The sequence below is a fragment of the Telmatherina bonti genome, assembly GCF_933228915.1.
Source record: "Telmatherina bonti genome assembly, chromosome: 1".
NCBI lineage: Eukaryota > Metazoa > Chordata > Actinopteri > Atheriniformes > Telmatherinidae > Telmatherina > Telmatherina bonti.
In genome coordinates this window covers 36,275,763-36,288,269 of record NC_136619.1, presented here as the reverse complement: position 1 = coordinate 36,288,269, position 12,507 = coordinate 36,275,763, and the positions used below count along the sequence as shown (strand labels likewise).

At 36.3% G+C, this 12,507-nt stretch overlaps 1 protein-coding gene across 1 annotated transcript in view; it reads left to right on the top strand.

Moving 5' to 3' along the window:
* Window positions 1–12,507, top strand: part of luzp2 (leucine zipper protein 2) — a gene marked incomplete at both ends in the record, with an annotated part of 154,761 nt that overhangs the window by 101,740 nt on the left and 40,514 nt on the right. Inside the window, one exon of the mRNA XM_079245056.1 lies at window positions 6,951–7,013. Coding sequence (XP_079101182.1) covers window positions 6,951–7,013 — 63 coding nt within the window. The remainder of the gene's footprint in view (window positions 1–6,950; window positions 7,014–12,507) is intronic.

Below are 12,507 nucleotides of genomic sequence, written 5' to 3'. Positions count from 1 at the left end.
TCCATATATAATGTAGATAATAGTTTCATTTCTGTAGTGCAGACTTACAGGTAGAACATCTAGAAAATCTCATTGAGGCATTTTTGTTTGATTTAAATCGCATGTATATTAATTAATTTCCTAATAATTGATTTTTATTCCATGTAGCACATCTGTGATGTGTTAAATAAAGTGCCACTGCAGTGTGTCATTGCACTGGACAGGGCTGGTTTCCTTCACATGGAGACTTCTCACTTTCTTTGCTGTCAGATCTTTTCTCTGCAAAGATTCCCATAAATTCAGTTCTGCTAATGTTAGATGTGAATTATTTAATCCCAGTTAGTTACTTAGTGGTTGAGTATTTCTAGATCTTTCTGAAGCTACAATCAGCACTTTAATCATATATATGCAAGTTGTTAAAGGATATATTTGTTTTGGTATCTCAAAGTAGCTCTTACCCATTTCTTCTTTAATATTTTTTCATTGAAAAAGTGACAATAAATATACCAGCCACTTCACAGTTTTCATCTTTACTTCCAGGCTGACCAAGGAAAGTTGAAATAATAAAGACGAAGTCAGAGACAAAGATCATCCACACAATCCAACACTAAGACATGAGAAATACTTGAGAGTAGTCATTGGTAGTATTTTTGTAAAGGTCACAATCTCTAATACTTACTGGGATGCTGTTCTAAATTTCAGTTCCTTTGATTGCCTTTGTTGACAGAACAACTACAGAGTCACTTTTAACAGAGACTCTCGTTACTTTACCACTTATACTGGATTTGGACTTCATGAATCCTCTGAAGGATGGTGGAGAGAGTCTTTGCAAATCAAATGCACTAATTTAATTTTTTTAAAACTTAAATTATTGTATTTCTGAAGGATTAAACAATGATGGGGGGTAAGGGGTTTGTTGTCAAATATATATATTTTTTTCCTATGGAGCTTCTGCTGGTTTTAAAGAAGTTTGTCAGTGAAAAAAAAAAAAAAACATCTTACAAATAAACAATTGACTTTCTCACTTGCTTTGGAAAAGATAAGCCATACAACTAAGAACAGACTGGACCTATTTAATGAAATATGGACTCTTTTTTTATAACTTTCTGGAGAAGAAGAATATTTTTGTTTATAGCTCGTCGGATGATATAAATTTAGTAAATTATTTTTTTTAAATTTTATTTTTCTTGTATATTCAATGTTCCTTGTTTATATTGTGTTTTTCTTTTTTTTTTTCTTTGTCAGTGTCCTCTTGATAAGAAAATATTCATAAAAACATGTGGGGGAAAAAAAAAAAAAAACATTTGGGGCAAGTTGCTGTTCATCTCAAGCTCAGGTCGTCTTCCCAGTGCCGAGGAGCTCGAGGGTCCGGAACCATTTCTTAGCTGTTTCTAGACTAGACTGATAAAAATGGCATTCAGGTCAGGGGGTTGGTTCAGGGATAGGCAGCAGCTCTGTTATCACTCTGATTGTACTGCACATCTTCATTAAATTCTTACTACTTCACATGGAATATTTCAGGTCATCTTTGAAGCAGCAATACTCCACAGGAAGTACCTGAGAGGATCAGTGGGGTTTATCTTCTCTCACTTTTTCAAACAACCTGAAGATTCGCCCCACATCTCCCAGCACGACTCATCAGCTATTCAATGAGATTTACAGAAAGACAATTTGTTGGATGAAAAGACTGAACAGGCACATGCAGTCAGGTCATAGGAGAATATCAACAGTGTTTCAATGGAAGCACAATTTATTTCCTGAAAATAAAATAACATCATGGTGCGTCTTGACTGACAGTGAATCCTTGAAGTACAACCACAGTAGGATTGACTAATGGAGAAACTCTTGTATGTTTGCCTCAATTCATTTCATCTATATCTTTCCTTCTTGTACATTTGTCAAGTAAAATACAAGGCAGACAATTCTTGGGTAAACAACCAGTAAAACTAAACATGTTTCCATTTTTAATGCACTAGTTTTGTATTGTAAAGTGTGAGAACGGTTGACTTTTTACACTGTATGCACACTGTATGCACCTTTGACTTCTGGAGTCCTTGAGAAACTGCCAAGTTCAAGTCAAGCAGCCAAATGTCTTGTAAGAAATCGGGGGGGGGGGGGGGGGGGGGGCATGTCATATTTAATAGTTTATCTACACTGAACATTTACTTTGCTGGTGCCAATTATGTATATTGGAGGAGTTTCTCAGCTTCATGGCAACTCGTATGGGCCTGAGCTCAATTTTCTGGCATTGTGAGTGTCTTGTTTCTCACGCTGTGAGTGAGTCCCTTAGACTGGACTGAAAGAGACAGTAATTGGTTGTGTTATGTTTAGAATCTGTTCATAAATATATGACAGTCTGTGAAACAAGCAGAATGTAAAATGTTTTTTTTTTGTTTTTGTTTTTGTTTTTTATGTTATAATATTGATGCATGTTAAAGGATATTAAAGAAACTTCAAGGAAAAAAAAAAAAAAAACAAAAAAAACGTTGAACAGAAATATGGCCGCAGCTACGCTAACAGATCCATTTTCTGGACGAAAAGGAGTAAAAAAGAAAAGTCCTCAGACAAATGTCATTCATTTTATCATTGATCATTGTTTTCATTGCTGACTTGACTGTACATAAAGATGGTTTTGTTTATTTATTAGATCTCTTTTCACAAGATCATTGAAATATCATCATGTTAAAACTAAAGTTGCTCAGATTTGAGCAGAAGTATACTTTTTCACATGTATGTGTGTACTACATAGAGTACAGAATCACTTAGATTTTGTCTTTTTTTTTCCTTTTCTCTTGAATTTGGTGTTTAGAATCTACTGTTTAAGAAAAAAAAATATACATGCTGATTTTCCAATGAAGAAAAGTGTCAACTAACTTTCCAAAGTATGGTTGTGTTTGTGACTCTAAAATGGCTTTTAATGAACATCTCCATTAGAAACTAATGCAGCCTTTTATTTATTTCTTTATGTAATGTGTATTTGGCACTGTTCAGTGTAGCCTTTCATTCACATCAGTAATGAATACTTTTATCCTACAAACTCTTAAAGCATTAAAGCTTAATTGCATGTTTTAGTTTTTTATGTAATATTTTATTTTTTTTTACTACTTTTGCATTGACTGTGAATCATTTTGGCATGCAGTAAATGTGGTACCTTGCTTTTAGTACTTGCAGCTGAAACTGCAGAAAATGTAAAAGTTGACACAAAAGATCTTTGGGCTGTGTGTCTTGACATTTAAATAATAATAATTATTATAATAATAATGAATAATTCACAGTGCATTATGTATAAAACTTTCAGGCTGTTGATCCTTTCGTGAATGAGGGATCAACTTGACCAAATTAAAAAAAAAAAGGAAAAAAACAGGAGTGTGAAGTGGTGTTAAAGCTGACCTAGATAAACAGCACATATCAACACTGTCAGTATATCATCACTTTATAATGTGTGAAAGTAACTGGTGGGTTCACTTGGATGCATAATTTTCAGTGGCAATGTCCTTTTGAATTTGATCATTTTATTACTTTTTCTAAAAAAAATTTCAGAAATACACATTATTAGGGTCATGACAGTATTCCAAAATCAATGTTCAGTATGTATTTTGGTTTATAGGATCACAGTTCGGTTCTTTTTTTTGGTGCAATATGAGAAAAAATGTAAAACATCAACATGTTTATTGGCATTTTAGATTAAACCAAGCAAAAAACCAAAACTGTTAAAGGTAAATTCTCCAGTAAAACATACATAAATAATAAAGTGGCATAAATAAAAATATGTCTGTGATATTTTAATGGACCATATCTGCACAGATTTATTCAAATGGAAAGAGAGATGTTTATGTATATAAAAAAAGAAAATAATTCAAAATTGTACTATTAATTTATTCTCAGTTTATTTTTTTAAGTAAAACAATTGCAGCCTTTTTGCTCAGATTCAACTCCAGCATCTCCCTATTTAATTTTTTTCCATTTAAAAATTTGTGACTTCATGATGGTATAAGGATCAAGAATCTTTTATTTCAAATTTTGATTATATATATATATATATATATATATATATATATATATATATATATATATATATATATATATATATATGCATAAGCAACAGCAAAAATGCTCTGAGGTCCAGAGGGTGACAGTGTTGTAAGAATAACACATGGTGACATATGCAGCTCAGTGTCTAATTTTGCATAATGCTCTGCGACATGAAAGCTCCAAAGGATCTTATTTTCACTCTGAGGATGTCCTAAGGCTGCACTATGTCACATTTTCTGATGGCTGCCTGTTCCATGTGTCCTCGAATGGTGGTCCCTCTGTAGGGGTGAGAGGAGGTGCAACTGCATGGAATTCATATTTGGCCAGTTTTGCCTCAGTGATTCACAAAACAGCTGCCATCACAGCTCATTACTTCTTTTCAGTGTGCTTGTATGGCTGTGCTTTATGTGTTGCAGAATACAGTGCACCGCACAGGTGTGGGCGTAAGAAATAAATTGCAAAGAAAAAGACTCCAGAATGTGCAGTACAGGATGTTCAAAAAGACTTTTCCTTTCAAACCAAGTGTAACTTTCTGTTGCTGCAGCTTCTCAGTGTTGCTTTTTTTGAATAACTGGCAAATCTATGACTCTTACAGAGCAAATGATCAATGGATGTGTATTAACATATAATATTATACATATATATGTACATATGCACACAAATATAAATGCATTACATATTTTTTGCTTTAAATCCGGTGCATAAAGACAGAAGCATTCTTCTAACTTGAGTCCAGGTAGATGAGTTTGAACTATGCCCTTGAAAGGTAATTTGGTTATTGTTAAACTCGTTAAAAACCTTTAATGTCATACAGAGTCAAGAAGGAGGATAAATGAATCCATACTAGCCAACACAATGACTATGTGTGAGGTATTTACTTTTTTAATTAAAACAGGCAAAACAGAATTTGGCTTTCATCATCTTCCTAATCATCAGCAACTGGGATTATTTAGGTTTCATGTGTCCTCAACATATCTGAAACTCATGTTAACCCTTTAGTCACCAGAATTTTTCACGTTTTAAATCATACTGTCAATGGATAAAAAAAAAAAAAGAATTTGACCAGAATGTATGAGGGCTGTAAATCTGTTTATTTAACTTAATATGGCATCACATGTCGGCAGCATATTGGATTCCATAACTCTGACTAGAACGTTATTCTGACAGGATTAGTTTTAACTAATCACCGCCCTACGTCTGTTTTTCTACGGTGCATTCGCACATTGAATAACTATGAAATACCGTTCTCGATAATGTGAATAATCATTTGTTTAAATATCAGAATTTAACAACGGTCTAATCAGATGCCATGGTTTACTTTTTTTCTATTCTATTCTATCCTATTCTGCAGTCATTTAGCAGTAGCTGGATTTGTGATTCTGGAATGGCAAGCATGATTTAAACCAGAGACTTGGGATGTTTTGCTTTTATAAAAGTATTATAATAACGTTGACAACTGCAGAGGAATTATGACTGAATCTAAGTTCTATTAATTGTTTGAGGTTCAGCTCATAACTCTGAAGATCATACGCTTTGGTTTGGTAAACCCTGATTTCTCTGGATTTCTAAAAACGATTTCATAAAACTGCACCACCAAGTAGTCAGGAGGGGAAACCAGAATGTTAAAAGTTGGAATTGTCAAAACAGTAGTTCATCTGCTGCATTTTCCCATCTCAGTTTGAGAACCACTGCTATGTTGGTTGGTTCAGTAATGGCTACGGCTCATTCAGTCTGATTCACGTGTACGCTGACTCGCGGAGAAAAGCGTCCTCTCTGGCCCAGAACTTTTCAAAATGCAGGGGCTTCATTATATAATCAATCTTTTCTTATTCTGTTTCGTACATCTTTAACATAGTATGCAATAAATTAAACAGTGTAGCCACACATGCACCACTCTCCACCAGGGCTTTTACCAAGCTTCCTTTTTTCGTATGGCTTGCCATCTTTGATGCAGTTGGCCAAATTTAAATGACAGAAGAGACTGAATGAGTTTCTCATAACTGCACACACTGGAAGCAGGCCAACTTTAGTGCTTTCACACCTTGGTGAAGCTTCTGTCATGGTTGATTGTGCCGTTTTATTGGGTCATCTCGAGCTCTGGATGTGTACTTTGGGGTTTAGCATTGAGTTGCTTCAGGAGCGCTCATGATAACAGATCATTGCCAATTATAAAGGGAAATTCCCTCCCTCACAAACGCTTTTATCCCTTCCAGCCATCGTTCTCTTCTGCTTCAACATGCTCTCTCTCCGCTGTGCCTTCTGCAGACTTACTTTTAAACATTATGAACATACAATAAATTCAGAGGGAAAAAAAAAACACACTTTGGTGTTCTGTATTGCAGCAAGCCTATGGCAGTGAATCTTTGTGTTTATCTGTGACCTTCTTTTTAGCAAGAGGTTTTCTACTTGTCTAAAAGCTCAGCTGTGATTTTGTACTTAAGATATTATATAAATAAAAAGCAAGAAGAGTCACAAACTTTTTCTTTAAAAAAAAAAATAGTTTAAGAGTAAATAAATTATCTGTAAATTTATGTTACAACTGTATTAAAAATCACTTCCATTGCTCCAAATTATGTATAAATATGAAATAAATGAAGGATTAACAACAAACACTTTGACCCCACACCTGTCATATTATTATAATGCTTTACCATTTGAAGTCTTGTTGTCCTGCTTTGAACTACATTTTTATTGCTTTAAGAAGCCTATGAGCCTGAGTGACGCCTCAGACAGGATGCATGTGGCTGCTTCTCAGTCTCGTCTGAAACTGAGAGGCAACCAAGCACTTTGCTGCCAAGGCTCTCATGAAGCCAAATGTTCTGTTGGAGAAACTAAAGCTGTCCTGAGTCAATCAAGCTTTTTTATGAAAGAAAAAAAAAATGCCAGAGGAACATTTGTAAAAGCCAGACGTAAGTCTTTCTGTCCCTTCTCTTTTCCAGAACAAGAGCTTGAAAAACAAGCTGCTCTCGGGAAACAAACTTTGTGATGCCTACGCTGAGGAGGTAAGGATTTTCAATCAGTACCTTTTGTTTAATCTCATTTGTTTTTAATTGTTTTCCGTTTGTTTAATTACTGCAAATGATAGAAAATCGTAAAAGTTTTGCAAGGTTCTTATCATTTTTAAAGTATCTATGTCTTTTATTGAGTGAAAAATGGCAGTATTGTCAGTGTTTTACTGTAAAACAGGGAAAATGAAACAACTTGCACTTTGAAAATAGAAATAATATATCAAAGAAATGAAAATGAAATCTCTCTTAGGACATTAACCAGATATACTGTCAATCTTTTTGCATGCACAATGTTTGAGGAGTTTTCACTAAATGTTTTAAGTGCCTCCATATATCTGGAATTGAGGTCGGTGCATTGCGTAGTTCAGGGGTTGACTATCCTGCAACTTTTATCCTGCAACACGCCTGAATCAATGGCTAAATTCCCTAATCTGCATGTCAATCATCTCTGCACAGACCTGGTTAGAAGACTTTTGTTTGATTCAAGTGTGTTGGAGAAGGGATATATCTAAAAGTTGCAGGAAAGTAGATCTTAATGACCAGATTTGGGTACCCCTGGTCTCGTACATTTCATGAATCCTTTTTTTTTAAATTTATATTTATTTCTTTTTTAATTGCTTTTGATGATGCAAGGGCTGCACTCTTTGTTCACCTCTGAAACATCATCCATCTATAACGTAATCAACACTACATGTCCGATAATAACTTGCAATGTTGCCACGGTTTACATCCCAGGGAACAATGGCTTTCTCTCTGCAAGCCTCTTTACAAAGCAAACATGAACAGTCTTTGTTTACAATAACAGTTGCACAAATTACCTAAAGATCTTGTGATAAAATTATGTAGCTGTCTGTTTGTTCAGTTGCATGCTTCTGCAATAAATTTGCCCTTCATGGATTGATTGATAACCTGCTACACATAAGATGATTGAGAATGGACTGCTTTTAAATAAGTTCATTAACTTCTCACACTTAAATCTCATGGCATGCAGAACATTTTAATCTGACAGCAACACCTGATTGTTTTAACCTTTCCAAGTTTTCATCATTCACACCTCCTGATTCTTCTTTAATGGAGTTAAATTATTCATTTTGGAAGCGTTCCATGTGTCTTGCCTGTTTTAAATGCTATTATCATCACTGCAAGGACCAGTTCTGCAAACTGTTGTTAATGATCACCGTTTCATACTTGCTTGTTTACATATGTTGTAACACAGCAAAGACTTGAGCTTCAAAACTGTCGCAGAAATTATCTGATGAAAAATGAATCTAGAAATCAACTGTGTTCTGTTCAGTTTATTGGCAATCCACAGAATTCGCAAAGGAGAGGTCTCGAGAGCTCTGGCCCCCGTTCAGGGTGTTACAGCGTTCTTTAGGCAAACACAAACAATCTTGTCCTGGCAGCCTTAGTCAAAACAACTGCTAGCTGAAGATGAAAACAGACACAGCTGAAACAGACCTTGAAACAGAACATTCAGTTTTTGCACGAACTTACTGAGGCAAGCTTTCTTTAAACTATGCAAAATATATTTTGTACTAAATAAAAGAACTTTAATAAAGGAGTAACACCATAGACTGTATATAAAAAGATGGACAGAGTCTCTGTGACGTCACCCATAGGTTTCTGAAGAGCTGAAGCTCGGTGGGCGGTTCTTACCGTCGCCATCTTGGCAGCGTCATGCGCGTTGTCTCGCCCGGAAAATATGGGCAAAGAGGTGGAGCTGAGAGGGCAGCCGTGAGCGTCATGGCAGATGATTGACATCGAGCAAACTTCGAGCTTTCTGTAGCTAAAAGCTAACCGAGCTAACCCGGAGATAACAGGAGCTACTCAGCTAACAGAGGTAAGCGGGCTAAAGCTAAGTCACGTTGTTAACCGGCAAAAAACCGCGGTTGTTCTACGTTCTTCTGACTTGAAGCCGGAGATCGGTACCTGTCAATCAAAAGGATCTGCCCCTAAATATGCCAAACTTGGAGATTAAATTACTTTCAAACGGGGGAGTTAGAAAAAAATTCACTCCCCCCACAGTTGTCATGAAGGTAAACCTGACCTATAAACCGAAAATGGATTTTTGAACCAGGCTGTAAACATGTTTATTTCTGCCGTGAAGTTGGCCTTTCTAACATGGGAGTCTATGGAGATTTGCTCTGTTTTGGAGTCAGCCCCTAGTGGATGAAGGGGGAACTGTAGTTTTATGCACTTCTGCACATGCTTCAATTTTAACTGCTTGAGTAACACATTAAAAAATGCTGTGTCAAATTTCCACTACAAAAATAACAGAGAATAGTGAGAGATGTAAAAAAAAAAAATCCTAATCCTATTATTTAATTATATACTATAATTTCAGCTGCAGTTATAAAGCTACTGAAGCTACTTGTTGGCTATTTCGTGAAAGACTTCCAAAATCCAAGCCAAAAGTAAAAGAATAATCCATGCTATCCTTTGCCTTTTAAATTTCTCCTTTATAGAGTACAGACAAGCACTCAGGCTTGCTTGGTTTTGGCTGTCCATTTCATTTCTGCCAAACAGACTGCCTTTTGATGGCTGCGCAGTACAATCTGAGGAACTGTGGCTGCACTAAGAGCAGCTTGGAGTGCATTTCGTCTGTCACTTTTCCTCTTTTTCTGCTTCAACTGTGCTGCCAGTTGCTACAGTCAGCACTGTCCACCAGGTTCACATGCTTATTGAAGCCTTGAGCTTTGAACTGTTACTTTTACCTTCCTGCTGACCAAAGCTCATGCTATAATTTAGCCATAAAGGTTTTTTTTTTTTTTTTTTTTTACAAGGCAGTTAGTCTGGCAGGTATCCTGATGTTATGCTCAAGTCAGTACAGCATGTGTTGTGTAATCGTAGGCTTTATAGCAATGCAGAGACACAGTCTGTAACCCCAAGCTTGTCTACAGTGTGTGGAATAACATGGTGTAGTGCTGTGACACAGACAGTTTGATAGATAGATGACAAACCTCGGTGTGCTGGGTGGTTTTCTACTGAAAGACCCGAGGCGTGACTCCTACAATACAAGCTGAGGCTTGTGGAATTGGTGCCATGGTTGATATTAATAGGGTTTTTGCTTGCACCAACTAAAATCTTTTGGACTACAGGAGCAATTATGCCGCTTTGAAGGTATCAGTGTTAAAAGTGATGTCTCTTTAATTAAAATTTAAAAAAAAAAAAAAAGCATACTTAAAACATAACTAGTGCCCTTCAGCTATTTCATTAGCAAAATTATCCATGTTTTTCGCTGTAGAGGGAGGTTAGTGAATTGATTTTTTTTTTTTTTTTACTTGATGGGTGGGAGGTGGGGTACCCAGAGAGTACCCTCAGAGAGAAAATATAAAACTTTTCACAAGGACGTATAGGCAGCTTTAACTCAAAACTCTGTTGCTGCAAAGCAGCAGTGTTAAAACTATAAATGTGTTTTCTTACTTTTCTACACAAATGTAGATTTTTTTTTTTTAAATGTATATAAATAAAGCTCAGCTTACCTCTGTTTAATACAGTAGCTTCAACATCAATAGATGAAACCTCCTGTTAGTTCAAAAGAGATTTATGGGCCTTTTTCAAACATTGGCGAATGCAGCCCTTATTGTAAACAGAGCTGGGAATTCATGTTTAAAGGAAAAAAGGTCTAAAAATTCAAAGATTATATTATTATCATACTAAAATATGAATATATAGGGATGGCCAAAATGAAAAAAAAAACAAAAAAAAAACATTCACCGGAATTTGTGTCTGATCTGAGGAGTCAAGGCCAGTACGCTATTCTTCCACAGCAATGCAAGTAAAAGAAGCTTAAAGTTAAATTCTGCCCACATACCAGTCCAGCAGCTGATATCAGTGCCAACCCACATCAGCTCATTTATCAACTGACTCTCCTTCACACATTCAAGTGGCAAATCTCGTACCGAGTGCAGCATTTATGTTGCTTTAGCATGCCTCCACTGCAAGCTGCTTTGCAAGCACCCTCCACCCCACTCCTCCTTTTCAGTGTCAGACTTAATTAATGTCAGGGCTGCTGTCAGTGACATTGCTCTGTTCCTTACTCTGAGGGTCTTTGCTGCTGCCTCTCATGACTCAGACGTCCCCCGTATGCTCCTGAAAGGCAGGAAGATCTTAGAACAGACTCTCACAGCCAAATATAAATGGATAAGAACTGCTACTGTAACTCCAGACGGTCTTAACAGTCATTTAGATCGAAATGGTCCGACAGTGGGCTTTATTGCTGCATGCTTTATATCAGAGCTGTAATGTTAAAATGCATTAGCTTTTGGTGGGTGTTCTTAATTAATTGGCCGGTGCTCCAGAATCTCAAAACCCTTTAAATATTGTATATGCCACATGGCCACTGTGCCTGAATTACAAACTTTTAACTCACTGAATTAAGTAATTTGAGGTGATGAATAATTGATAGGAGGTTATGCATCACGGTTAACATAAGAAATAGATTAACTATGAAATCCGCTGCTGTCTTGAACAGCATCAGTAGTGATGAACTAATCTGTGCAGTGGACACTTACATGACCTCCCAGCTCCAAAGCCCACAATGAGAATTTACTGTTTGGGAGCTTTTGATGTTGAGGGGCTTTTCACCAACTCTGAAGTCTGCTCCAACACTAAAGCTACTCTTGCATCCCTGCTGAAGAAGAGAAGATTGACAGAAACATTTTACTGACCCTTTTTCTTCCCTGACAGACTGCCAGCTAAGCTTATCCACGCCATCATCACATATTCAAACTGTAAGATGATGATGCAACAATTTCAACATGCAGGCTCTCTGATAGGAGCACTTCAAGAGCTGGGATGAGTAAAAAGCCAATGAATAGGTTCTGATTGAAATTGTAGGTCACTCCAGAGTGTACTGAGCCAGACTTTCCCCACCAATAGTAAAGGAAATTATGAAAAAATATGATCATGTTGTGGTTGGTTGACCCTCTTCTCATATTTAACATGCAGTAGTGCATTTTCTTCATTGTAAGCTGTCCTCTTTGACCATGTTGATTATTTCTAAAGAAGCTTTGCTAAGACTGGACTTTGAGTTCGTCAGGGAGCAAATAGCTACTATACTTCTGTTGGACAGGGGTAGATGGAGGTCACTGTCTTCAATTCCCTCAGCGGACTTTTGATTTTAAAGTAAATCAGCGAGAGGAAATTGTTCCATGCTCCTACTTTTGTCCTAGAAAGTTATTTATGTTTGAAGGGTAGAGGTTACAGACTGAACCTGTAATCACACTGTAATTACCACAGAGTAACAGAAAAAAGATGGACCCAGTGGCTGAAAAACAATTGCTAAGAGGGAATTGCAAACATTATTGTATTACAGGTTTGTCTGTAGACTTTGTGGGGGACTCACACGTAACTATCTCCACAGCAGGACATTGAACTATGTTGAAAATGAGGTTTTCCTTACAGTCACAGGATAATTGTTTTTCTTTTTCTTTTTTTTTTGTATATTAATGAAAATGTGAAATTATTTATAATTTTCTTTCTGCAT